Source organism: Psittacula echo (genome assembly GCF_963264785.1).
Source record: "Psittacula echo genome assembly, chromosome: 5".
NCBI lineage: Eukaryota > Metazoa > Chordata > Aves > Psittaciformes > Psittacidae > Psittacula > Psittacula echo.
The window spans coordinates 48,481,489-48,508,754 of NC_137739.1; the positions used below are offsets into that span (position 1 = coordinate 48,481,489).

The 27,266-nt window shown below is 38.8% G+C and overlaps 1 protein-coding gene across 9 annotated transcripts in view; it reads right to left on the reverse strand.

Moving 5' to 3' along the window:
- Positions 1 to 21,962, reverse strand: part of HECTD1 (HECT domain E3 ubiquitin protein ligase 1) — a 60,059-nt gene extending 38,097 nt beyond the window's left edge. For 8 of the 9 annotated variants that reach the window (XM_080618590.1, XM_080618588.1, XM_080618587.1 and 5 more), the window contains exons 1-4: positions 21,834 to 21,962; positions 19,275 to 19,615; positions 3,384 to 3,618; positions 2,253 to 2,480 (exon numbers count right to left, since the gene is read on the reverse strand). In XM_080618590.1, the coding sequence (XP_080474716.1) occupies positions 2,253 to 2,480; positions 3,384 to 3,618; positions 19,275 to 19,414 (603 nt within the window). In that variant the 5' untranslated portion in view covers positions 19,415 to 19,615; positions 21,834 to 21,962. Of the gene's footprint in view, positions 1 to 2,252; positions 2,481 to 3,383; positions 3,619 to 19,089; positions 19,174 to 19,274; positions 19,616 to 21,833 lie in introns of those variants that run through there. The other variant, XM_080618593.1, reaches the window with a different exon arrangement.
- Between the last annotated feature and the right edge of the window lie 5,304 nt (positions 21,963 to 27,266).

A 27,266-nucleotide genomic window follows, 5' to 3' on the forward strand; every position in this document is an offset into this window, starting at 1 on the left:
ACTCTCAAGTTTAGGTTTGTCACCAAAGAAAAAACAAAAAAATAATCCCACAAAAACCCCACAAACCAGCAATGATACCGTGGAAACAAGGCTTACTGTTGATCCTCTTAATCCAGATAAAAAACACTGCTGGCCAACTGCCCAGGAAAAAATCCAACTTCTTCTCATGACGTTGTTGAAAAGAAAGGGAAGTTTTGCCTTTAACATCTCTCTCATCTGTACACTGAAAGTATCTCCATCTTTCAAAGTTTGCATAGGCACATCAAGATGAGCTGCTTCAGGCACATTTGCCTTCATAGACTTGCAGCAGCAAACCAGACCAGTGTCAAGAAATAATTAAAAAAACCCACAAAATAAGAGCCAACACAATATCTATTCTTTACTAAAATCTAAATTACTACACTTCTTACTCCTTAAAAAGTCATCAACTTCTAGCACAGCCTATTTTCCAAATTATTGTCAGTCATCACAAACAAAGGGCTTAAAGACAGTTACTCATCAACACACAGAACAAGATTAGAGTATTAGCCAGGCATCATGAAGTTAAAAATCTTGGACCTCCACTAAGTTTGTAAGGACTTGAAAAACAAAGTTTGTCATGAATAAATGCAAAGCATGTTAAACTTCTGGCATGGTCCCTGCATGCCAAGCATTCTGGTTTACCAGGACTCTTTTGCAAGGCATTTTTAATTTAACTGGTAATGGTCACTACTCATGTCCTCTGTCAGAAATACACAGGAGAGGTTCAGCTTATTTAACATACTGCATTAAGTGGCATCAGTTTACAAAGCAAGAGGGTACTGTGGAAGGCATTTACATTTCTTCTCATGAATCGCAAGTTTAGTAGAAATGTCAAAAAAAAAACCAAACCAGCAACCAACTTATAGCTGTTCTTGAGGCCTCATTCATCTGGTCTGAACTTTTCCTTCAAGTGATGTTACTAACTGGTAGCCCTCACAAAAAGTGACAAAATCCAACAGTGTAAAAAGACAGGAGGGGAGAACACAGCACCAACAAAACTTTACAAAGCAAGTTGCCAGTTAAATCCATAATACACATCAACATGCATTGTAAACTTGAGGCTTGTTTCACAAAAACCATGTTTCTGAAGGATAGTGGCAGAGATTTACTTGTTATTGCCTGGGTTACCCCAATCTTACGCACGCTTACATTAAAGCTTAACTGCTAACAGAACAATTTAATTTGAATTTTTATTCAGATTTCCAACAGCCCCAACAATTGCTTTTTCAAACACATTATAAATTGGAACACAGTTAAAATACTACAGACTTACAATCTAGATTTCAGGATTAGACTGACCAAGATGAGCAGTGCATTAATAAAGCTAGGAAATGTTTAAAAAACACAGCAGCTTATTCTGAAATGGCTACTGTGACAGTGCCCTGCCAACTGGGTCTTTCAAAAAAAACCTAAAAATATATTTTAAAAATTAAGCTCACAGGCAAAAAGGTTTATATGATGTGCTGCTTAAACCAGACTGAGGCCGAGGTGTATAGAGAAAGGAATGAGGACAGAGGTGGAAACAAAATGGGGACTGAGAATGATATGGACAAGAAACCTGGACAGGGTACAGCAAGAATTTGGCTAAAGGCCTATTGCAAAGCATTAGTATGACATACACAGAAGTATTCTACTAGTAGGAAGAGAATTCCTTTAGAATTCATTTTCTAGATTTTACATGCAGTACTTCATCTCAACTTAATAAAACCTCAATAGAAAAGCAGTGCTTCATCTATAGTAGTAGTACCACTTAAGATGGCTTCCACCGTAATATTTTAGCACTGATTGTGGAAGTTTTAATTGCTTTTCTTAGTTTGGCAAAAGGAAAAAAATAATTTATTTTTGTCTCTTATTTATGCTCAGATTTCATAGTGACAGAGGTGCAGTCAGACAACAATAACTACTTCAGAAAGTATTTCAAAATACACTGATAAAAGTTACAGGATGTTTTTCAATCAAGTTTTCAGAGATCAGGTAAGATCATACTCACACAACAGTGCTTGAAGTCAAACACTAAGCCGTATTTTTATCTTCTTGTCATCACAATTGTAAAGGAAGCTATCATAATATCTAAACATAACTACTATGTAAACATATAGTTGTGAAGGCTATATAAAAATACCTAACTATTCATTTATTAAACATATTAAACATTCTATCTATTAAATACAATGGAAGTTAAATCCACAGTATATTGAGCTGCAAATTTATATTATTACATATCACATTACCTGATGGTCTTCATGTTTTAATAAGCTAGACAGCGACTCCACACAGATCTCTAATGAAGAATCCTGAGGCTCCATCTTGCCACAGAGTCTGGATACTACAGCCATAGCTGAATGTAAAGTATCTTTATGAACAAGGTGTCCGCTGTCACGAATGAATGTCAGTACACAATTCAACCCTCCAGCTTCAAACACAGCTCCCGACTCACGGGTACAGATTAATTCTAACACCTACGACAAAACGAAATTTAATTAGAACGAAGTATACATAAAAAGTCATTTATTTACCCATCTACAAAACTGTTAAGAAAATGAAACAAAAGAACAAAAATCCCACCCCACTTCCTTGACACCCAGCCAGGGCCAAAGCCTCCACTACTCTAGTAGTTATAGTTTTCTTCAAAAATACAGAGCCAAATACAAGAACATCCCCCAACAGCATGGTCACAACAGGTGTTCATGAGACAGCTGGAAAACAGTATCCTTTCCTGGGAGAATTAAGTCTCTGGATAACACACAACTGAGAGCTCTGAAACTTCCAAGAGTACTAGTACTCCACTACTTCAGTGATGTACTTTTGAGCAGACTAGAACTAGTAAATACATGTATCAAGTCTGACGCCATGGTATTGAAGGACTTAAAACTATAAACTATCACATGGTCATGAGTTATGCTTTGAACAATAAATTTTAAGGGTCTTGAAAATCTTTCTGAAAACTTTAAGGGGTGCAGAAGAGCCGTGTGTAGTGCTACTGAAAAGACAGCAGATCATCTTTTATAGCAGGTAATTTATCTGTATCTGGAGCAATTCTTCATTCCCTTTTTTTTTTTTTTTTGCACAAAATTAGACTTCACATTCCAGACACGCAATATAAACAAGTAAAACTTCCTTCTAATTTGTTTTGTTTCTTTTTCAATACTTCTTTAAAGGAATCTCAGCTTTAAAGAGCAGCAGACTGACAATGAAGATAAGCAGCATCACTGGCATGTATCAGACTCTACGGTTATGCTTCGCATTTTAATAAAATTAATAGGATTAGAATATGAGGAAACTCTTCAGAAACAAGAGCAAGTTTTCCAGTTCCTTCTTTTCCAGATCCTTCCTTACTGAAGAAGGATCTTCAGTACACAAACCTTCACACATTGCTCAGCCAGATCTCTGCTGGTTCTGTTGTTAAGTTCAACAACTACTAAACGATTACAAAGTGCTTTGATAGCTCCATCCACTCCCACAATCCTTCGGGTGCATTCGGCTGATACATCCAGATAATACGTTATGGCACGAGCTGTTACTTCTAATACATTGTCTGGAGCACTTTCATCAAGAAAAATTTTGCACAGTGCTGGTAAAAAAGTTCGAGGAGGGCATCTGCAGGAGGAAAAAAAGGCAAACACACAACAGTACATTACTAAGTTGCGTTTCTCTACATTAAGTAATTTCATACACTTTCACATTAACAGATCAATGTTTTTCATGCTAACATGATTTGCTCAGTTACTTTGTAATTGGTTTAGAGCATTCATTTAGAACACGAGGATGCACACATCTCATAGACGCTCCAAAATTCCAATCAGAGACACTGCACTAGGGGAGTAAGCCAGCGGGGGCGCGGGGAACCAACTTCTTGGAATTTTACAACCATTCAGGGAAAAATTTATCCTCTTGGGAAATTATTTTAGGAATTAACCTCACATAACCAATCTAAATGCATTTTTTCTTAACAAAGCTTCAAGGTTCATGATTATAAATAGCTACTTAAACTTAACCATGAAATATTGATACAGTGACTAAAGATTTTGGATTTGCTACACAACTTAATTCTGAGTGGTCCCTCTTCCCTATGTTACAAGCATTCTCACTTGTCTGTTTATCCCGTTTCAGTTTCTGCCCCTCCACCTCGCCTCATTCTTTTTCCCTAACCACACTGAGAACGTATTTAACCCATTTAGCTTGCTTCCGTTACAGTTTCTCTTCATAGCCATGTCCCAGTAGCCTCTGTCTCCACTCTTTATTGTTAGGTTCATTTCCATACACAAGGACAGTCAAGAACATCTCCATGACTTCAAAACACAATGTCGTGGTTTAAGCCCAAGCTGTAAATCAGAACCACGCAGTCTACTGCCCCCCCCCCCACCACCTTTCTTCCCTCCGCTTCTGGAGGGACGGGGAGGAGAATCAAAAGAATGCAGCTCCCACGGGTTGAGATAAAGACAGTCCAGTAACTAAGGTATAACACAAATCACCACTGCCGCCACCAACAATAACAACGACAAGAGAAATAACAAGGGAAGAGAATACGATACCGCCCGCCGGAAAAGACAGCCCGACCAAAAAGGGAACGTGCCCTTCCGGGTAGCTCCCAATTACATCCCCTGGCATGACGTGCTGTGGTATGGAACACCTCCTTGGCCAGTCTGGGTCAGGTGTCCTGTCCCCGCTTCCTCCCGGCCCCTCCTCCTCCCTGGCAGAGCATGAGACTCACAAAGTCCTTGGTCAGTCTAAACATCAGTGTTATCAGTTTTTTGTTCCCAGGCCAAAAGTCAAAAACACAGTGCTGCAACAGCTACTAAGAAGGAGAAAAAAAAAACTGACTGCCACTGCTGAACCCAGGACACACAATAAGCAAGCTGCAGCAGTCCTTCTACCCCTCTGACATATTAGGACACAAAACAAAACAGAATGCCATAATAATGCTTTTCACTATTACAGCAGCTGTGGTTAAGACTGATTTGGATCAAAAGTTCTAAGACAGGAAGCTATACTTTAAGACAATTTATCTTCCAATAGCATACTTACTCAGCAATAAATAACATAATGATTGCTCACTACAGTGGCAGAAGACTTCCAAGGTGGTGGTGGTGACTTAATTTGAGTACTGTCACAGGATATATTCCCTCAACTGGATACCTCATCCCTAGATGCAGGAGATCAGACTAAATCTACAGGAAGCAAATACTGTAACTTTTCTTACATTAGGATTTTGGTCTGCAAAAGAAAGCCTAAAACTTTTCTAAATTAAAAAAGAGCAGAAATAATAGCATGCTTTTGATCTAGAAGACAGGTGAAGTACTCATTGATGAATCATTCTGAAGACTAAGCCAGAGGTCATTCATATCCTATTTGGTACACGCAGCGACTCATGCAGAGGCACCAAGTCCTGGGACAGCAACACGCTAATAGTTTCCTTGACGATCTGCCTGTGCTTTTTGAAGTAATTAAATAATACTGCCTGACAAATAAATATATTACCCAGTGATCCTTAATGACATAAATTAATAAGAGAAGCTTTGATAGAGCTAAATCACATATTTAATACTTATATTGCCCTATCCAGCCTATACTGTTCTGTTATTCTTAAGAAATCTGCTATTTAACTCCACATCTTTCTTAAAGAACTTTGCATTTTGAAGACATTATCCTCTGGAAAAAGTAGTCTGAAATCTGTATTTATTATTAGATGACTACTATATACAAGAAGGATTGCAGTATATAAAAATTAAAGTGGCCAGTGCTATCTGAACAAGCGTTTTTCTGTTGGATTTTTTACACTGCATTTTACGCCATACCAGAGAGATCACTAAAACACTGCTATGAACTTCGTGTTCCTCCAACATCATACTGCATGAAAATAAATTTAACAATAAACACAAATCTTAAAAAAAAACCTAAAAAAACAAATGAACCAAAACCACCCACATATAACCACATGGAAGGTCAGGAACTCCACTGCGTCCACTGTAACACTAGCAAGCAGAAGTAAACCATTTCTTAGATTTCCAAAGAAAGCAGCAGAAAAAAATCCTCAAGATTTTTGCAGGGAGTTAAAAGCAAATTTAACATTTACATTTTTTCTATGACTTAACCGTTTATAAAAAGACACAGCACAAATGGAACTCAGCAGTATTTTTTTTTTCAATGGAAATTTAGAAATTTCGAAGTAATCTATTCCTGTCCCTAAAACACCTGTCCACAAGAACCAATTACCCAGCAGATACAGCAAAAATACAAGGTTACTAAGAGCCTATCATTGCTACTGAATTTTTTGCCAGCACACAAATGTCAGCAGACTGTATCAGCAACACTCTTGTAAGAGTACAGCTCACTGGCAAAAAATGAAGCGCTTGGGGTTTTTTAAAATGCCTTTTTGCCAAAACCTCTAGCTACATTAGTCAGACACCATACTTTTTCAATTAGAAGGCAAACAGCAACCTCCAATTGCCATCATGACATTTGTTTTCTGATTTAGAGGAATGATTTCCAGTCCTCCAATAAAGTAACCAAGTTTATCACAAGGTTTCAGAAAGAAACTGTAGATTTGTCATGCACTTCACCTGTGGGAATTACTTGGTTCTCAAAATAAACAGCTACCCAGACTTCAACAGTTTTGTAGACTACAGCAATGCACACTGAATTCCTATAAAAGCAGCAACGGTAAGAACTTCACTTCTTCTGAAAAAAATAAATTAGTTATCTTTTCTGAAAATAGTACCTGATCTAATTTTGACTAGAGTTTTCACAGAAAATTCTTTCAAGCTACTTCAACCTCTGAGCTTTAGGTACATGATGCTTGTTTCTTTTAACAGTTTGCATTTGTTTTGGGGTTGGTTGTTTGGGTTTTTTGTTTGGTTTGTAGTTTTGTTGGATATTGCTAGCAACTGGGAAGTGGAGAGCTGGACTACACCACGTAGAAGAGGCAGCAAAAACATTTTATAAAGGTGTATTAAGGACAATAAGTAAAACTGAAATAAAAAGGAGGGGAAAAAAAAAAGCAATACTGAAGCTTTAGTTAAAGTGGTTTTTTCCCCTTCTTTTTCCCGCAGCAAATAGAAAAACAACAACACATAGGAAATCACAGGCTTGAAAGTGAAATACAAATTTAGAAGTAATAGAAACGTCAACTTCATTTTTCTTATATTGTTATCAGGAACATGGCAAAAATATCAAACCAGAATTTTTGTCCTGGTCTCCAAAACAGAAAATGAGAGCCACTTATTACTTTAGCACACAACTAAAATTTAATGTACAGCTGGGTCATCTTCTTTCCCATCATGTCTCTCTCAACTCAAACAATCTGATTCAAATTCTACACAGTACAGGAATACAAATTAAGTTATTATCCCTAAAGTCATACCAGGCAATGAAACATGTGCGCAGAAGTATTTCTGAGGAAAGCAAAACAGACAGACCAAGATTCCATTAGCCTTGAGTCTCTGCCAGTGAGACTGTCAAAAAGTGCTTTTATTATTTATTGTTTTATAAACACTGCATTAATAATCTATCATGTACGGCTACTACTTTTTCAAAAATATCATAGCTGGCAAGAGATCCAACTTGTTTTTTCAAGCCCCAAAGGATGACAGCAACAATGACATTGACTTCGAAAATTAAGTCTGTATTCTCAGACACTTGGGCCAAAGCAGCCCACAATACACCAATTTGCCTAGACAGAACCTCTATGCTGTCTTGTCCACTGCTCTGTAACATTATTCCAGGCCAATACATTGTTACACTTGGTTGTAAGCAGCACAGTTCTTTACCATTTTGAACTTGTAATGGTTATCAGCTGGAATAAAAAAAATGTTTTCTGTGCCAGCCCAGTATACAAGGTTCTCCACTACTTATATATGCCAGCTTTTCTGGTCAGTTACAGACTTTATAATTCTATGAGACCACAATTATAAAGTTGAAAACGTATTTAAGAAATGCATGTAAATACAAGAAGCCATGCCCAAGCCTCTTCACATAATCTCACTCTGTGGGTGTCAAGAGTTTGAGACAAGATTAAAAAACCCAAACCTATCAGTATATATTACTTATTTCCTAGAATTTAAAAAGTATTCTGTTTGTGCAGATTCTTATGATTAGGATGGTAAATTTGTGTGCTGAACCAAGTGAAACAACCCAGCAGCAGGAGCTTCTTGTAACAAACGTAATTGACTGTTCTTCATTAACATCACATAAGACAGCAGGGAGGAAGCACTGTCTTCCTACCTTAACTCATTGAAGTCTTGTGACTGCTAGACTTGTAAGATCAAGACTGAGCCTCACATATTACTAGCTCTGAACTTCTCATCGCGTTGTCTTCTCCCATCCAGAAAAGTTCCTAATAATGTTTAGCACCTCCTTCTAACCTATTACCTGCAACACGCAAGTCATTAGTATTTGTAGTACTGTAGCATTTGAGGGCTCTTGTGACATGTCAGGATCTCCCTGTACTACCAGAGCAAACCAACAGATTCTATCCTAGAAAACCTTAAGTATAATTGTACAATATGATTATTGTACAGATATAGACAAGAGAATGCAAATTAATCTTCCCACATTATTATACAGATAAATTCAGGTTATTTTTGGTGGCTGAAGTCTGCTTGGGCCTTAGCAGTCCCTACAGTTTCTGCTAGTGAGGGAACAGAAAGTACCAGTTCTGTCACTCGCACACAGTCTGTTGAGCCTGTAATAGCAGAGAAGGGCAGCATATCAACACATCCCCAGTGCTCCAGCCATAGTCTTCTCAAACAGGTGGTTAGAATAATGATAGCATAAAACTGTACAGATGTCACTTTGAAGAACTTCAGTCATTATGCTGTGAGTAACTTTTCTATCAATGACTGTGTTACAAACAGAAGTACACAGGTCAGGTTTATAGAGATCACCTTCTAATCCCCAAATCCACACTAAGCTATTTACACAGGGGTCTTATGGTTGAAACAACGAAAATCTGCTATACACGTCTGAGAGACAAGAACTTGCATGTGTGAGTAGTGGCAGAGAAAGGACTGGAAGGGGTAAATAGGAACACCAGCACACAATGGAATGCAACACTGTCACAGCCATACAGCAGGTGTCCAGAGTACAGCCCTCCCTTCTGTCACACCTGGATTTCTCTGTGTTGGCCCTTGATCCCTAAGAAAAAGGTAAAATTCTGCCCTTACTCAGTGGATGGTCTTCACAGCTCAAAATTGTGCAAATGGGCTTTGTAAGTAGTCCTCAAGTCTTTACTCAATCCAATCTTGAGTAAAGGCACCTTGTTACTAAAGTGTAAGCAAAGGAGCACAGGGAAGACAAATTCACTGTTCACCTGGATGTAATTCTAGCAACCAGGTCCTGAGACAAGCACCTTCTGAGAACCAGCCCTTCTTTTCAATGAAACACCAAGTAACCAAATACAATCAACACAAGCAGGAACCAGAGAGAAAGGCAGATCAGCCATGTTAGGTATGCATCACTATTACACCTTAATTCCCAGGTAAATCCCTACTGGCTTCCTTAAGCAGACCAAAATAAATCAAAGGGGACTAAAACTGCCTCAAATATTTGCTGTAGAAGATTAGGTCCCATCAGTAATACAGATCCTAATGCTAAATGCCCAACTAAGACTGTGCTCAGAACTAAAATGTATTTTGACCTGAAAGTGAAGCAAAGCACTTCAGGCGTGTTGTACCACAGTGGCTGCACATCAGACGCACCTTTAGAAAACTGTCTAAATAGGAAAATGAAGGCTGTCAAAACTTCCCAGGACAGCATGGAGGCTAAGGGCAAAACCATGGCACCAAATGAACTGATGTGACAAGACAGGATGACCAGTTTTTAGTACGCTGCCTTCTACTGGCAGATGACGCTTTTGATTTCCAAGGGAAAAGAACACAAATAAACTTTCCATCACTGCAGGCCCTGACTTCCACAGAGAGGAAAAAAACCAAAGTGCGTAATTTCTAAACTTAAAAGCAACCTGGTGAAAACAGTTTTGATATTGGGATGCTTTATCTAGACCATATATTAACTAAAACTAGTAACATATATCCGAAAAAAAGGAAATTACGACAAAAAAAGTTGCTTTATCCTCAAAGTTGGGGCGGAAGGGAGGGAATCATGCTGTTCACAATGGACTACTTGCAGCGGAACAAACAAGAAGATAGTGGTGAGTGCTCTAACACAGAAAAGAAAAAATCTATTAAATATGCTTTATTCTTTCAAAATAGGAAATAATGGCCAATGGGAGCTAATAGGTAGCTCCAAAGTTCAAACTTCTATTTAGGAATATTTCCTAATGAATATGAAAATTAAAGGAATTTTTTAATTATTTTCATTTCTAAGAAGCTGTATTAACATCACATTGGGTACTTCCTAAAGTACTCTAAGAGAGTGATTAGGAACCAACTTAGTGAATTAATGAGGTTACTCTATTATTCCCTAGTGAAAGACTGACTTCAGTGAGTTAATGAGGTTACTCTGTGACCAATGCTACAGCTCTTGTCAATTACTTTAAGTCTCTCAGTTCTGGATGTCCACCCAACTTGATCCCTGTACTCCCAGGATAAGAGCTTCTGCTACTTATTACCTTGTGAAATGCATCACATTTCAAAGATCTTGATGGAAGACAGGTTTGCAAATAACAGTTTTCAAAAAGTCTGAAATAAGTACTACTCAGTATTTAGCCTTTAATCCATTAGAATATAAAGCAGCAGAACATTCTGTTCCCTGTACTAACATCAAGAAAATAACTAGACCACATTAAGAAGTACTTATTCTGCATAATTTCTATTAAAAGTCAAATTCATGCTTTCAGTATTAAAATTAGTTTATTGGATTGTAACCACCATGATACACAAATTCTTTAATATACATTCTTCCTCTGCATAAGTTTAACTGATCTAAAAACACCTTCTACATATCACAGTCACATTGATAAGATGTCAAGAAAGGCTAAGGTAATGTACCAGTATCATTGCTTCAGCATTTACAGCACTATAATCAGCATAACTTCATATGCTGAAACACTTCCGACTCTTTTCTCCCTCCCCTACTCCCTCTGCAGGAACAGAGGTTTCCATAGGGATACAAAATTCTTAAATAGCTACATCAGTAAGCTCCTACCAGTGCTAAGCCCTTAAACTCAAATGAAATGACTCAGCTGATTTTACAGCCTGCCAGTATAAAAAGACACCAAGGAAGTAAAAATAGGCACTATAAACTCATTTATGTAATTACATATCATACTTCAAATGCATGTAAAAGCCTTAGCTAAAGCTGCAATAATAATGGCAGTTTAAAACTAATGTCGTGTTTCAACAAAACCCAAAAGGAGGAAAAAAATCTATAAAGACAATCCTGCTTCACCCCCAAAACGGTTAACACAACCACTGCTAGCACTAGGGTGTATTACCCAATTCCAGAGTAACTGCTGGATGCAGTGGGTGCGGAGCCCCTTCCACGTGACACGGCCTTGGGCTTCATGTGACTTGCAGCCAAAAACCAAGCTCAGCTGCCTGCCAGAACTTGCGCTGGATCTTTAATGCATACCATCTGCTGAGCCCAGTTAAACATAGCAAAATAAAGAATTATATATGCCTACACTATTTAATTATTAATATATAATAATCTTAAATAACTAAAAATTAAAATACTTAAGTTAAACCTCATTAGCAACTGTTTTTTAGAGGAAAAATATACCAGTTTTATTTACAACAATGTGTCACACTACTTTAAAGTTTCAAAGAACTTTTTCAAAGAACAAAGAATACATCCTGCACAACTGAGCTGTTCTTAAAGCAACAGTAATTCCAACTTATTTTTGATTAGTGATTGTTTTTCCTTTCCACAATTCTTTCTATGGCAGGAGATCTCAGACCTTCCCTCACCTTTCCTTCTCTGAAATACCATTTTGTTTCCACATAGGAACCAGAAAAAAAATCAGCAGAGTAATGAAGATCATCCACAAAAGAACTGCCCACACCCCTGCATTGCCTATGTATTCTTCAGGAACCACTTCCAAACCATACGGCACTGTTTCCTTCCAATGCTGCTACACAACAAGTAAGTCCAGAAAATATCCACTTATAAGACTTTAGAGACACCAAACTGTATTTTTAAGGTACAACAAAGGCACAAGTAAAAATTAATCTCTAATTTAGAAACTTTTACCACAATTATGAAATATGAAACCTTTACAACTCTGAATCCCTACTCTTAACTGCAATCACAGCTCAGGTAATAAAATAAAGCTAGGGAATTAACAACTCCATCCTGTTTCTATTCCAGCAGAAACTCTATATTATCAGAAATTAAAATTAATTAATTTAGAATTCAAATTTGACATTTAGAAACACTTCCAAACTTCCATTTAGCTAAATAAAAGGACAGATAGTTTAGCCTTTTTCTCAGAGCTCACTCTTAGGAGGGAATGCATCATCTAAGTATTCAGCTACACATTCAACAAATACCAGTTGTGTGAAATGAAACAAAAATGCAAATGCACAAGAAGGAGCAGTTTATGCAGAGTAGGTAATTTCTAAATAAATTACCGTTAGCTGTGCTTCTGAGTTTACAGAGCATGTGCTGGGCTGCCTTTTGCATTTTTCAGTATCTTATGCCATGCCCCAGGGTAGTAATTCCACATATGTTTGTTCTCTTATCTCCAGCATTTTGTAATTATTTTGCAGAAACTTGGTCCACAACACCTGAATAAATTACAGAACTTGAAACTACAGATATTTCTGCCTATGACTTCCACTATTAGCAGTGGTTCAAGTATACATTACATTTGTTAACATTTCAAAAGAAAATAAGCAATTAAGACAAAAAGCATGACTGTGTAAGTGTGCCTAAACATGCACATCTCCCCACTAGCTTCTGTTGGATTTCCAAGTGCTCAGAGAACTGACTTCAACAAGAAAACTTCTGTTTCCTCATTACCATGGTGTCTATGGCTCTTGCACAGCCTCTTTTCAAGAGGACAGTATTTAAAATAATTTGACTAGCACTGCCACTCAAGAAAGGAAGCCCGCTGTTTGAAATTCCTAGAACACCTATTTTATTGCCTTGTTGGATCTTTTAGGAGATGGGATCTTTCAAAAGGTCATTAACTCTCTGCCTTAAAACTGTGCACCCATCTTTGCATAGTGCTTCCAAGAATCACTTCGAATTTGTGTCATATACAAAACCCTGACTAAAACAAAGAGTACTTGATGATACTACTGCAGAAAAATGAGAAAAAAAAAATAGACCAGTAAATAGTAACAGAGTGTGATGAGTTTACACAGAACTGCCCGGACTACTCAGACGCACAGGCTCATTTAAACGAGATGCATTTTAACACACAAAAATTCTAAGTTACAGATCTTGTTCTAGGTAAAACATCCAGCCATATCTAAAAAGTGAGTAATCATATCCTGGAAAGCAACTCTGAGGATAAATAACTAAAACCATACTTCCTGCACAATGTTTTGGAAACATCTAACTAAATTTGGGATGTATAATTGGTCACAGTAAGTTAAACAGCATGGGTGAAGGCAACACTGAAAATTATTTCTGAAAAACTTAAGAAACTGAAGAATTGGAGAGGGGAAGGAAAATCGAGAGCTGATGAGATCCTTCTGTGCGAGTACATTCCAGTAAGAACAATACTGGCTTTTCATCCAATAGGAAAAGGTGTACTGCCAGCCACAGAATGCAGCAATCTGGCCAGTTCAAATGGAAAAGGACAGGCAAATGTCAACAACAAAGACAACTATGCAGCAGATTAAATAGCAAAACAGGGGGTAAAATTAGGTAGGATGGCCTACTGGAAGCATTAGCTACACCTTATGCTTGTATTCAGTAATAACCAGGTACAGTACAAGGGCCTATGACATAAGAGAGGATGCCACTTTAGATGACCTCATCTTCCCTTCCGGCCTTTGCAGCCATTCTGATTCGCAAAATGACTAGACAAGGCTAATTAATCTCCATAATACCCGTGACAATGAGGTTATAATTCCCATTTTACAAAGAGCAACCAGAAAGACATTACTGTGTTAAAACTCTTAGCACTACAAAAAAACCCCACAACTACCCAACAACAAAAATCAGCCTTAAAAAACAGAACTGTAACAAGACAGCTTCCTGAAAAATACAGCACACACCCCTACTTCCATCTCAGAAAAGCAGTCTGTAGGATGCTGAAGATCCCACTGTACTGAGTCCACAGAGCACATAACTCCAGCGCTGGCATTTCACTGCTGCCACATCCTCTGCCTTCATTAAAGGCAAAAAAAGTTATTAGCAATCACAGGAGTCTTGCCTTTGTAAAGCTCACAAAATTTCATTTATTGAGATGCCTGCATTAGTCCAAACCTATAACTCACTATGAACATATGCTCTGCACGGCTCACAATAACGAAAACTGTAGTCTATTGTTGACAGCAACGCTTATCCTAATTTCCTCATGGCTGCACTCTAGCACAAAACTGGAATAATGGCCTGACTTCTTTCTCCCCCCTCCCCCTCCTTAAAATAACAAAACAAGCAAATTGAGGCCCTTAGTGACATGGTTTAGCGGTGGCCTTGGCAGTGCTAGGGTAATGGTTGGACTTGATGATCTTAAAGGTCTTTTCCAACCTATTTGAGTCTGTGAAATCTGTAGGCCACATAACATGAAATCACCTTGATACTGACTGAGCTGTCCTTTCAGCCTGTTAGTTTTACCATGACTGTTATATCTGTTAAAGGGCACTTCACTAATGTCTGAATTACAAAGATGCTTTTAACACCAGCATAAACTTTATAAATAAGCTTGAAAACCACTATGTCGTATTCCTACCCTTATCTCTATAAGAAAAATTGGTTTTCTCTCTACATCTAGTTTTGACTTCCTGAAGTTGTTGATACAATCCTGATAAACACAGGCACCTGCGGTTTTAAGCAGTCCAGTGGAGGTAAAGCTAAACATTTTTCTACCACAGTCTCACTAGGTCACATTAACAGTCTTTGGTTCACTAGAATTTCTTCTTACACTTGTTATTATATGTTAGCAAATACAAGGAAAATGTATTTTCCCTAGTGAATAACATACTTAAGAAAGAATAAAGGTTAATGTAAATTAAATAAACATATTTGATCTAAAACATAAACTGAAAGCATTTCTATTTTACACATTAGAACCCTAAATTCTGATCCTCTGTATGATGTTTTAGCTTTATTTGTCAAATAAGCTGATAACTCTTGGTAACTTTATGCTGACTAAATCCGTTAATGCTAAATATTCAGAGGTGACTTAAGGCACAGTCAAAAGGGAAGACAGGCCTTATTAATTCTCAGAGAAAGCATGTTTCATCTGTTCAGTGTAGAAAAGATTTTAGTCAGGTTTTACTTTACTTGTTATATTACCACCTTGTTCTACAAGCATTCTTTGTAATTAAGGAAAATAAATAACATCTTCCTCTCTAAATACTTTTACTTTGACAGACAGGTAAACAAAATTGCAACATGAAGACCAGATCTGAGGAGTTCTCATTTCATCAAAAATAAAGTGAAACAATCAGACAGGGAAAAAAAATTAAAAAAAAAAACCCTGAAACAGCTATGTGGAAAAGGGCTACATTAACACTGTGATATTGCAACCAATAGCCTCTACATTGTCTTTGAAATGACCTATAATAATTTAAACACAAAAAAAGTCATTAAGTTTAGATGAAGCGCATACTTAAAAACTATTTAAAGTCGACTTAATAGTACACAGTTTAACTATAATTTGGGACTAACACTTTTAATCTTGAGTTTAGCTATTTTACTCCAATGCAACTACTTCACAAAATTTCTTTTCACTCATTAAGTTTCTGTAGTTCAAGCTACTGGCTTTTGTTGCTGGTAAAATGCTAGCCATTCTTCATGCTAAGTGACTAACAGTGTCTGTGACTCATTATCACCAGGAGATGAATATGCTGCAGATTTTTGTAATGCTAAACTACAAGTAACACCAAAAATAATTTAATCATACGTAATATGTAAATCTGGGGAGAAGTAAAGAAACGTCAGTTAGTTGGCACCACCACCTGTCATTGGCTGCACACCCTGCAATCTGCTGCAATGCTGCCAGAAAACTGCAAGATACACCACCACACATGTGCACCTACTTCCACTTTTCTGATTCGATCTGAAAAGCTAGTTTCAATATCCACTACCTTGTACAGAATTATTAGTTTTAACATACACCATTTCCTTAAGAATATGTCTGCAAAGTAACCCTATTACTTGCACAGCGAAGTACAAGATTTTGAATCCATTATTTCAATGCCCACCCCCTAACTCGCTCCGGAGTGTGTTATCTTTCTTTACCAAGCAAGACTGTGTATTGCCCTTAACTCCTTAGGAAGTCAGCCTGGAAAGAGTGTTGTGCTTTTAGGGAAAAGGTATAGCCTTCATGTCAATATTTTTCATTTGTCTGTTTCATAGCTTTGCCAGTTGTCACCATATGCAGTTGTCATCAGATGCACTTCAGTAAAATGATGAGCTTTTTCTTGGCTTACATCAAAAGTGAAAATAATTTCTTATGTACAAGCGGACTAATATTTAACATTTAAAGTCACTAACTGATCCCTGAAAAACACCACATTTCATTCCCCAGGAAACTGACTGGTTTAAGATTCCACCTTCCATCTTCTAGATGTTGAATTCCACAGTTAAGAAATTTTCTTAGGTTTCTTTGTCAACATAATTAATACTAATAAACAATTCCAAAACCTTGAAATAATATCTGCACAGCATATAAAAAACTGAGAACGCTCTTCTTGCTTAACAGAAAAAAAAATAATGTAAAGCCTAGAGGTTGGTTTTCTTTCCAACAGCAAAAAAATGCCAATTTAAAAAAAAAGACATTTTCAAAATTAAGTCCCTGAAAAATATGTTTGGCAGCCCTTCTGTCACATAATAAATCTCTTATCTAGACAATGAATAATTCCTTTAAAAGCATAGCTGAAAAGCAACTTTAAAACATTATGAGGAATTATTGTAGTTACACTCCCTCAGCACAAGACAGTTTTGGCTACTTGAACTATCATTTGGAAAAATTTTTAAAATACTTTTCAAGATACCATTTATTTCTTCCAGAGAGTGTCAAAATAAATGAGGTCACCTTGAAATGAAGGCTGTGGTACCACAGGCACCCAAGACAATAATACCCTGAGAACTTCTCTACTGAAGAGCTTCTGCTTCTCTTGTATTTCCAGCAGTTTCACCTCCAGTACTTACCACACACCTCTATGATCTGCTGTAATTCACTATAACAGCAGAAAATGTGCCATCTTCATCAGTGGGTTTAAAGAGCAGCTTGCTTTTTTAGTGAACTAGAGGAGTCCAGTCAGCCCTGATGATGCCATGAAGCAAGAAAATGGTTGGGAGGAATCAAAACTGTGAGTGATAAATGGAAAGAAGTAGGTCTTGCTTTTGAAGGTAATTAGCTACCATGCCAGCTCATCAAATACTGTGGAGCTGTATCTTCACAATGCCAACTAGAAGCAGCAGTTTTAACTTTCACTGCAAAATCACTTGAACAGGCAGGGAGTAAGTTATCAAGGTAACTTCATTCTCTTCCATTTCAGCGAAGCTTAAAACAGCAAAATAGATCAACAATTTAGAAGACCAGTAAAATTAAATTATACCAAGGCTCAAAACAAAAACACCAAAGGCTATTTTAAATGCTCCTTCTTTCAGACATAAAACCTAATTTTAAAACCACACCACTGCAATAATAGATCATTCATTACCTGGACTCTAAAAAAAAAAAAAAAGCAGCACTTGGACTATTTAGTTCATTCATATTGAGATGAAAGTCTGTTCTAAATAAAATTCATACAATTGCATTTGACATCTCATTCATAATTCTCAAATACCCAGATGATATCCTTACAAATGCTTATGCCTAAGCTTCTACTTCTGTTCTGTGCTGAACATACTGAAGCAGAAAGTTCATCTAGATTTGTCAAAAAAAATCATTTTTAAGTACCAAATTATTTTCTACAGTAGCAAACTAAGAAGTCAGTAAATCAGCCTTTTTGCAGCTGGAAACATAGTCCTCCACCAATATCATCAGTACTATGAAGGGCAGACTGGGAAGTCAAATGCATCTTCCTACAGTAAAATCTCTTTCAGGCCAGAACTGTACTTTTAAGCTCGTCAGAATCAGGCAATTTCAAATACTTAAGCAGTGTACAAAACTGCACTCACTGCTAAGTAACCGCTACAAATCCAAATTTTAGAGACGTGTGAATTTTACACTTCCTCTAAGAGAAGCACTTGTGAAAGATGAACAGCTTTTAAGACATAAGCCCAAAACCAGTTCTTCTTCAGGACTACAAAACTAAACACTGTAACCAACAGCAACCTTCTTAAGCACTTCTAAACCGACACCCCTAAGAACCAAGACGTATTAGAAAGACACTAGCTGTGCTCCAAGATGCAAAAGAAAGTGAGAGTAATAAAAGAAAGATGGAAAATAGGAGAGATGTAAGAGCATCAAGATCAGAACCATGGAAACAAATAAATAAAAGCAAGAGAACTAAGATTCCAAAGTTGTGATTGTTTACACTTTTGCTACCTCCCTTCCATACTACTCCTGGGCTTTCACAAGACATAGTGTGTAACACATGCACAGCAACACCATTACGTAACAGAAGTGCTTACATCAGCATTTTGTGCTGTGAGGAAAAAAAAGGAGAGCGGAGACCATGCTACATGAAGTGTAAAAATACAGTTGAGAAGGAGGGTGGCAAGAACAGCAACATTCTTCTATGAAGGGGTAAAATATTTGTGTGAACAGTGATTAATATTTGTGATTTTTGTTTGGATTTAGAGAGCTCAGAAACAGCTACTCTCTCTCTTGAGAAAAGCACTGTAAGAGTACAGATGCTTAAATCGATCTAGGTAATTGCTATAGTTTTAAAGCAAAAAAAAAAGTTTTTCTCTGCCATTGAAAACAAAACAAAAACCCCCAACACTTCCACATTGCCACTCTGAATACATTTCTTTAAACTAAACAATCAGCCCCTATGTCACAACAGGCACTACAGATCCCTTGCAGGACACTACCTTTTTAATCAGACAACAGTACTTCATATAACATTAACAGAAACTCTTCATTTCAGTGATCCACACCCACGTTCAGTCTGTAAAGAAAATTTTTGAGGCTGAAAGTTTCTAGGAATGCTGACTTTTATATACAGCTACAGAGAGAGGAAAGTAACATTCCCTCAATAAAAGCCCAAACTACTTACGTTTCAAAACAGCGATCCACATTGTCTGACATCAGAAGTAGCATGCATAGCTGTTCCAGTGCTATTAGCTGCATATCCCTTTCATCTCCCTGCCCCATCTGCAGCCATTCCAGCAACGTGTCTGGGTCCACATCTGCCATCGTTGGTTTGGTTGGTTGGTTTGGTTTTTGGTTTTTGTTGTGTGGTTTGTTTTTTTTTTTTCTTATTAAAAAAAAAAAAAAAAAAGACACCCCCACTTAAATTAAAAAGTACCAAAAATATCCTTTAATTGTTCAAGCCAGGCTAACTTGTGCACAATTAATGTATCTCTTCAGCCAGCCCCAAGCTTTGGCAGTTTTCACCTGGAAAAAAAAAAAAGAAATAAACAAAAGGCAATAAGGTAATTATCATCACAATCTTGTCTTTGAACTTTTCAAATTTGCTACTCTCTAAGATGTATAGCATATATTTGGGCTGTCATTAAGAAAACTTCTACATATTTGATCAGCATTTGCCCCGCGCACCCAAGATTTATACATGAGTAAACAGTAACGAGTTTGTTCTTTTTCACTGGAAATAAATCTCAAGTTCCAGCTGACAATCAAGACTTAGAGCCCACACTTATTTATAGGATAACTCAAAATTCAAATTTAAGTATAAAAACTGTGCTTAACCCTATTCTCAAGGCTAATATAAAGACAAAGCGTTGCCTTGCTGATCCCCTTTCCTTTAATGTCACTTTATAATACAGTGTCCAAGTTCCTGAAAGATGGATTACCTCCTCATGAAAGTATTCAAATATAGAAACACATCAAATGCCACATTTTAAATGCAAATCCACAAAACAAAAAAGTGAGATGTACAACTAAAGACTTGCAGAATCTTTGCAAAAGTTTTTTTACTAATCCTTCATCTCTTAAAATGGCATTTGAACATAAGAAAAATAAGTTTTTAAGTCAGAGAATTAAAAAAACAAGAATTTCAGAATCATTTCCACTGAAGATTTAGGGGGTTGTTAATTTGGGGGCTTTTTAGGAGAAAAAGAAAAGGTATCTAATTCATAGCTTTAAAAAAAAATGCAGTGAATAATTCAAATTATCCATGTACATATAAGGAAAACAACATTATTTGCTGGCCCAATGCCACAGTTGTACATGCAAGCTGAAGACAAAAAAAGTCCCTTTAAAATGTTAAGAGATACTTTTTACCCATGTACTTCCTTTTCGTGTTTTACTAAGAAATAGTCAAATTCATCTCCCATGCCTAACAGCAGAGCAAATACGATTATTTTCAGGTAAAAACTAAGAGGTTACAAACCAATCTCTCTAAATTAAACACACACACACACAAAAGAATTGCTACTTCTTAAGTGCAGCTTAGAAAATAAGAAGAAAAGAGAACTGGTTTACAAACTTGTAGGTAACTATAAAATGCTGGACAGTGCCCCCACAAACTGAGGGGGGTGGGGTGGGAGGGAGAAGCTCCATCTGGGCAAAGTCTGCTTACTTGTTTACTTGGTGGTAACGAGTTAATGGTTAAAAAATAACTCCATCAAGGGCACATCTACAAAAGGGAATCAGAAATTGGTATTACATGAAGAAACACACACTGAATCAGCAGTGCTGTTTCACAACAGCCGTGAACTCAAAGATGTGACTAAACAAAAGTATGACAGACAGGATTTTTTTTTTTATCGTTTAGGGCCATAAGATCACAGATCACCCAGTTACTGCCTGCCAGTTAAATACTTTTGTTATTGCTGCAGTCTTGTTGTAAAATGTAACTAAAATGTTACTAAAGTGATTTTCTGTGCTTTAAACAATGCCTACGATCCTCTGAGCTGTTTACAGACCGTATTTCCTGTTCCAAGACTAAATAAAACTACTTTCAGCCAGTACAAGTAGGATCAGATCGTAAGTACAACACCCCTCCTTAACGGGACTAAAGCCTTAATTTCGTGAAGAGAGAGGCGAGAAGGAAAGGGTGAAGGCAACAGAAAGATGAAAATTAGGAGAGACAGAGAAAGTGGGTAAGTTCAACACAGGCACCTGCTGTTCTTCCACCCCCGACGGGCTGTAACCAGACGGAAACGAAGCACCGCGCACAAAACAGAGCATGACGAGAGGCTCCCGGGAGAGCCGCACCAGAAAAGGGGCCAGGCCGCGGCTGAACTCATCCCCCGCGCCCGGGCCTGCGCCCGCCCTCCCGCACACACACTTACACCTCAGGCCGGCCCCAGGCCCCCGCGCGAGCACTCGGGGCCCGCTCCCCACACCCAGCCTCGGAAAAGGGGAGCCCCCACACGGCCTGACTGCCCCGCGCACAGGCCAGCCGGCAGTGCCGCCCCGCTCTGCCCCTCGGCCCCCACGCACAGAAGGCCTAACACCCGCCGCCTACCCCCGCCCCGGGCCCCAACCCGCTTCCTCCAGGCCTGCCGTCGCCGACCCGCCAGGCCCGGACAGCGACACTCGAGTTCCCGGCGAGCAGCAGGCCTCGCAGGGTGACCCGGCCTGGCGTCTCAGGAAAGGCGCCACCTCCCCACTGCCAACAGAAGCAGCCCCGCACCGCCCCACCGCTCACCTCCACCTCTCAAAGCCCCTTCGCCGGAACCGACCCCTCCTCAGCGCCGCAGGAACACCGCGGCAGAGACACGGCAGCACCCCAAACCCCACAGTAGGCAGCAGCCAGCGGCATCCATGTCGCTCCACCCGGCACGGGATTGGGTGGGAGGGGGGGAAGGGAGCCGCTCCGCGGCCGCGGGGGAGGAGCTAGCGCTGGCCGAGCGGCCGCTGGGGGCGCTGCGAAAGCGCCCCGGTCCCGCCTCCAGCCTGTAAACCGAGGGCCTCCGCGCTGCAGCGGGGAAAGACTGCGGTCTCAGCGCGGCTCTGGCTCCGCAGGCGGATCCCGAGGCTGGCGGCCTTCGGGGACAAGAAGGGGCTAGTGCTTCGGTACCCGCCTCTGGCGGAGCCGGGGACTCCGACTCAAGCTCCTTGCTCTTGACTCAAGGGCAGCCGCGGACCCGGCTCCCCAGCCCAGGCTCCTCAAGGGCTTCCTCGGCCTTGGGAGCGCGGTCCCGGAGCCCCTCCCGGGGCCTTCTTGGAGCCAAAAGCGGGAGCAGAGGCGTACCCAGCGTGTCCGCCGGCTCCCCCGGGTTGAGGTGGCCATTCCCAGCCTGTATGGGAACATCAGTTTGGGGTTTTATGTAGTTAAAGATCATCTTACTTCATGCCATATTCTGGTTATTTGCTTCAGTATAGTGTTCTTCATGTTTACGGAGGGGCGTTACGCCTTGCCATGGCCCACTCTTGAAAACACTTTGATCCACCTCCAGCACTTCCATTAAAGGGGCTGCAGACTTAAAACGCTGCAGGAACTGGTCTGTCAGAGCAGATGTTTTCACTTGCCTTTAGCCCTGCAGTGTGTCTGAGATACTGCCAGCTATACTGTATAGCTTGAGACAAGTTTTGAAGTAGAGCAGCCCCATGCCATGCATGCTGCAAAATGCTGTGGTTACCTTGCATGTGATCAGAACACAAAGGAAGCAAACTGCTATGAACAGAAACTGAAGGACTGAAAGGACTTAAGTAGCACACCACTATAAATGTAAAATGAAGGACTAAAAGCAAATGATCTTCAAAATAATTTCCTTCTCTGTAGGATGACGTGTGTTTTTCTAAGGAATTTAAGCCTATTAATATAAGTACAGTAAATAAGATTATTGCACATTTGAATGTCAGTCCTACCTACCTCATAGACATTTCCTGTAATTAAGAGACTAAAACTACCCACTGAATAAAAAGGCAGTAGCAGTCATGCTTGGTTGAAACTTGCCGAATAAAGAAATTTTTATTGTTTGATGTTGTAATGACACCTCTAGAAAGTATAACTTTCATTGCTGCAGGTTTTTTTTTAGAACACAAGAACAGTAGCTCCTTTGTCTCAGATTCCTAGGGCAGCTTAGCCTTCCTGTCTCACTGCATTATGTCTTTCTTAACTGCCACTTGTTCCAGCCCTGCTGAGATTTACACGTATATCCTGCGCCTGTGCTTGTCTTTCAGAGGTCAGCAAGACTTATGTGCTTAAAGTTAAGGACATGAGGCAGTAGGAAGACTGAGCCTGCAGTCTTTAAATTTAGAAGGTCTATCTTCTTTCACTTTCACTGGTGCAGAAGCAGCGGCAGAATTAGGCCAAACTTAGGAGAACTGCATCTGCTAAGTCACCTCACTCCTGTTGCATGATGCTAGAACAGTTTCCTTTGCTTTTTATTGTGGCTTCAATGAAACCAACATGAATTTCTTCTGAAGGCCAAAATCAAATGCAGATTTTCAGTTATAAAGACCAGAAACTGAAATCAAACAAGTATTTCACTCTTCACATAGGTCGCAGTTTCTGGTTCAGGTATCTTTGGACAAATACACGGTTATCCATGGAGAAGATGAGGTTATCAAAATATAGATCAATTTAGGAACAAAATCCAAAGTTTGAATATTGTACATGCAAAGAATACAAATCATGGATTTAAAATACTACTAAGTAGCAGTACAACACTTGATAATACAGGAAATAGCTTTCTGTGCTGTACATATTTATTTCTAAATGGATAAACATAAATACTTCCATGTCCCGTTGCATTAATTGCCAAATCTGATATATTCTATAGTTTGGGAGTTTTGTAAATTAAAGGAAGGGTATCAAGTAATGTATTACAGCTTTAGTCATGAATCAGCTTTTTTTTCCATCATATGTTACATTTTTCACTTTCATTACATTTGTAATATTTAAGACTTTGCTAGTGATCTTTGGTCCTCATTACGAGATTTTTTCCCCCTGGAATGAGTCCGACAAAGAAGAAATGCTCTGCTGACAAGATGATCTCTGCTTTATTGACTATATTGATTATATACTTCTTACAATGTATATGTTCATGCTCTGACTAATACTTTTTCCATTTCAGGTGCTGACAGGGCATTGAAATTCTTTTTGGCAGTTGTCAGAGAGTACTCCATTGAAATGTATCACAGAAGTTACTGTTTCAGACTCCCTCTGTGTACAGCACTGATGTGGACTGGGACTAGAAAGCTAGTGTATTAGTGTATTAGATTGCACTCTAACATTTAGTAAGAAGGAAATCACTAGCAAATAAGAGTACAGTTAGTGGATAGGACAGACATAAGAATTGCAGTTACTTGCTTTCATTTGAACTTTCACATGAACAGTTTTGTCCAGACCCCCAATTTGCAGCCTGTGGCTTTCATTTGGTTAGTGCTAGGCCTAAACCTAGTGAGGAAGGACTTTATGTGGATTAGTGTAGCCGGACAGGGAAGGCAAGTATGCAGTATACTGAAGTGACAAGTAATGGGGCTTGATTGTCATAATTCCTTTGAAGAAAATCATGCTGAGCATTGTGTGAAACTTGCAAAACCAACTCCAGTTCCCCATACTTGTACAACGTACATATTGTTCAGTCAGTCAATGACCTGAATTCTCATACCAGCTGACATGCACTTTGTGTATGACCTTGGCGTAATCCCTTAACCACTGCATGTCTCTGTTTATAAAAAAACAAGATAGTAATGCTGAAGTCAGAAATGTCTTAGCATTTATGGAACTGTGAGTTGCTGAGGCATGTTAGTATATTAAGTCTTAAATAATATAAAACAGAATTCCTGTTTGTGACTACACTTGAGTAGACCACATGTGTAAGTGACTGAGGATGCGTTTGGAAATGAGGTCATGTAGGGTCAACGTAGGTTGAACTGTAGAGTGTGATATTGACCGATGACCATCATTTTAGCTGTGTATTTGCTTGAAAATTCAAACATGTCTTTAAAAGAGAAAACATTAAGTACAGTTACTGGCATAATATCATGCCAGGGACACACGAACCAGAGAGAAATATGCCATGGAAGGTAGTAAGGGTCAGGGGTGGAAAGCTGCAGATGCGGAGAGCTGCAGATGCAGAGAGCTTCTGAGACATGTTATAAAGAACACCCTGCTTGAGGCAGTGACTCAAGAAGACATTGCAGGTGTTCTCCAAAGGATTTGATTCTGTTTGAAAAGTGGTAACGTTTGGTGAGAATTTCACAAGATCTTCTCAGGGTGGAAAAAAAACCCAAATGTTTTTTCACTTACAGCTCAAAGAAAAATAACGTTTAATAACACTTTTATTCAGACTGGTGCTTTCTATATGCAACGGAAAAATCTGTCATGGGAACTGTTGATGTCACAGTGTGGTAGTAAGGATTGTAAGCTTGAGATAGGAGGGAGTGGTCTTTTGTTACAAAAAAATACAAAACTGGCCAAAAATCAAACTGAAATACACCTACAGGTCAAACAAAGCAGTAAGTCACAGGTGCCTCTGTGTATTTTTAATGCATATGGAAGCTAGAACCTAGTATAATTGATGTTTATGTTAGCTGTGCTGCCCACCTCTGCACACATGCCGTTGATGTTTCCAAAAATATCACTCCTCTCGAGTAAATAGATCAGAGGGTGACATAAACCTGAACACCTCCACAAATTCAATTGAGTAGTTTATACTAAAGGCCAGGGCTGTGCCCAGCCAAATAAAACAGTTACGATATTTATGGATTATTTATCCTTTTGCTTTAACACATTTTTCTTTACTACCCACACAATGTGGTAGGAAACACTGAAAGTTCCTACTCCTCCAGAGACAAAATATGAATAATTCCCTACATGTGTCATTTTTTTGATGAATATTGTACTTTTAAAGAAAAACTTAATCAATGTTGACTACACATTTCAGAACAAGGAGGTCAGATATTGCAGTAATTTCTTGCTGTATCAGGCAAGGCTTAGTTTTACAGAATTTGGCCATTTAAACTGACTTACTTCTTAAGCATATTGCTAAAAATGTTTTCTTCTCCAAAACTTTTTTCATAAATAAAATGCAGTTGGTATAAGTTTCATTTTATTTAAATCCTTCTATGTTATCATGGTCTCTTCTTAGCCACTTGGCTGTTGCACCAGCCTGGGGAGCACAAACACAGTGTCAGTGTCTTGACTTTCCAGAAGTAGGTGCCAGCTTTGGCAGGCTGGCAGTCACAGAACAGCTCCATGCCCATGGCACAGCCCAGACTGTTTGCGATGCGCAGCCTTGCGCAATCTGCCGCATCAGGCACTGTGTGAGAGGTTGCTGCTGTGGGACTCAATTGCACATGTTGATGTGGTGAGCGCACGACTGACATTGACGTGATAAATGTGTGAGTGACATGCTGGTGTTTATGGAAGTACAGAGCTGAGTCATTGCTCTGCTCCTCAGGAGAGCGTCAGCTTCCTGGAAGGTTCTTATCCACGGAGCTGAGGGAATGAACATATACAGAAGAGCATGGTTTTCTGAAAACTCCAAATACCCCGAAATTACCTTTTCTTCTTTCTAAAATTATTGTTTAATATCATATACATTATGGTGCTTTTTCCTAATTAAACTCACCCTTCTGGGGTTCGTGTGTGTTGAGGGTTTTTGTTGTTTTTTAGGGTTTTTTGTTTAAATATAGGTTTACTTCTTTGGTATTCCAGGCTGAGGAGTGAGATGTGGGTAAACTTTGTATCACTTAACTCTTTTTATCTCTGTTTACCTTCTGCTATATCAGTTATTTGGACATAAAATAGAAAGCAATCCGTCACCACAGCCTGCCCCTCACTCATGTCCCTTCCATCTCTGATTGCCAAAGGGAAAGTGAGGTAGAAATTAGGCAACGGTTATCTATTTCAGGCTGTTAGCTTACTCCATCCATCAGTAACATGGGCAACAGCAATAAATCTCAACGCAAGACAAGTGCAAGGGAAGATCAGCAACTCAGATCACAGTATTTCTTACTGGTTTTAATAGCACAGACTAGGTTGTAACTTCCTGAATCCAAAGATTCATCAAGATTTGGGATTTGTTCCTCCTAGTTTTACTCCCTTGTCATGGGAGCAAAACATGTATTCCTCCCAAATATCTGATGTAGCTCCCAAAATTTCAATGAAATATTTATTATAAATGAA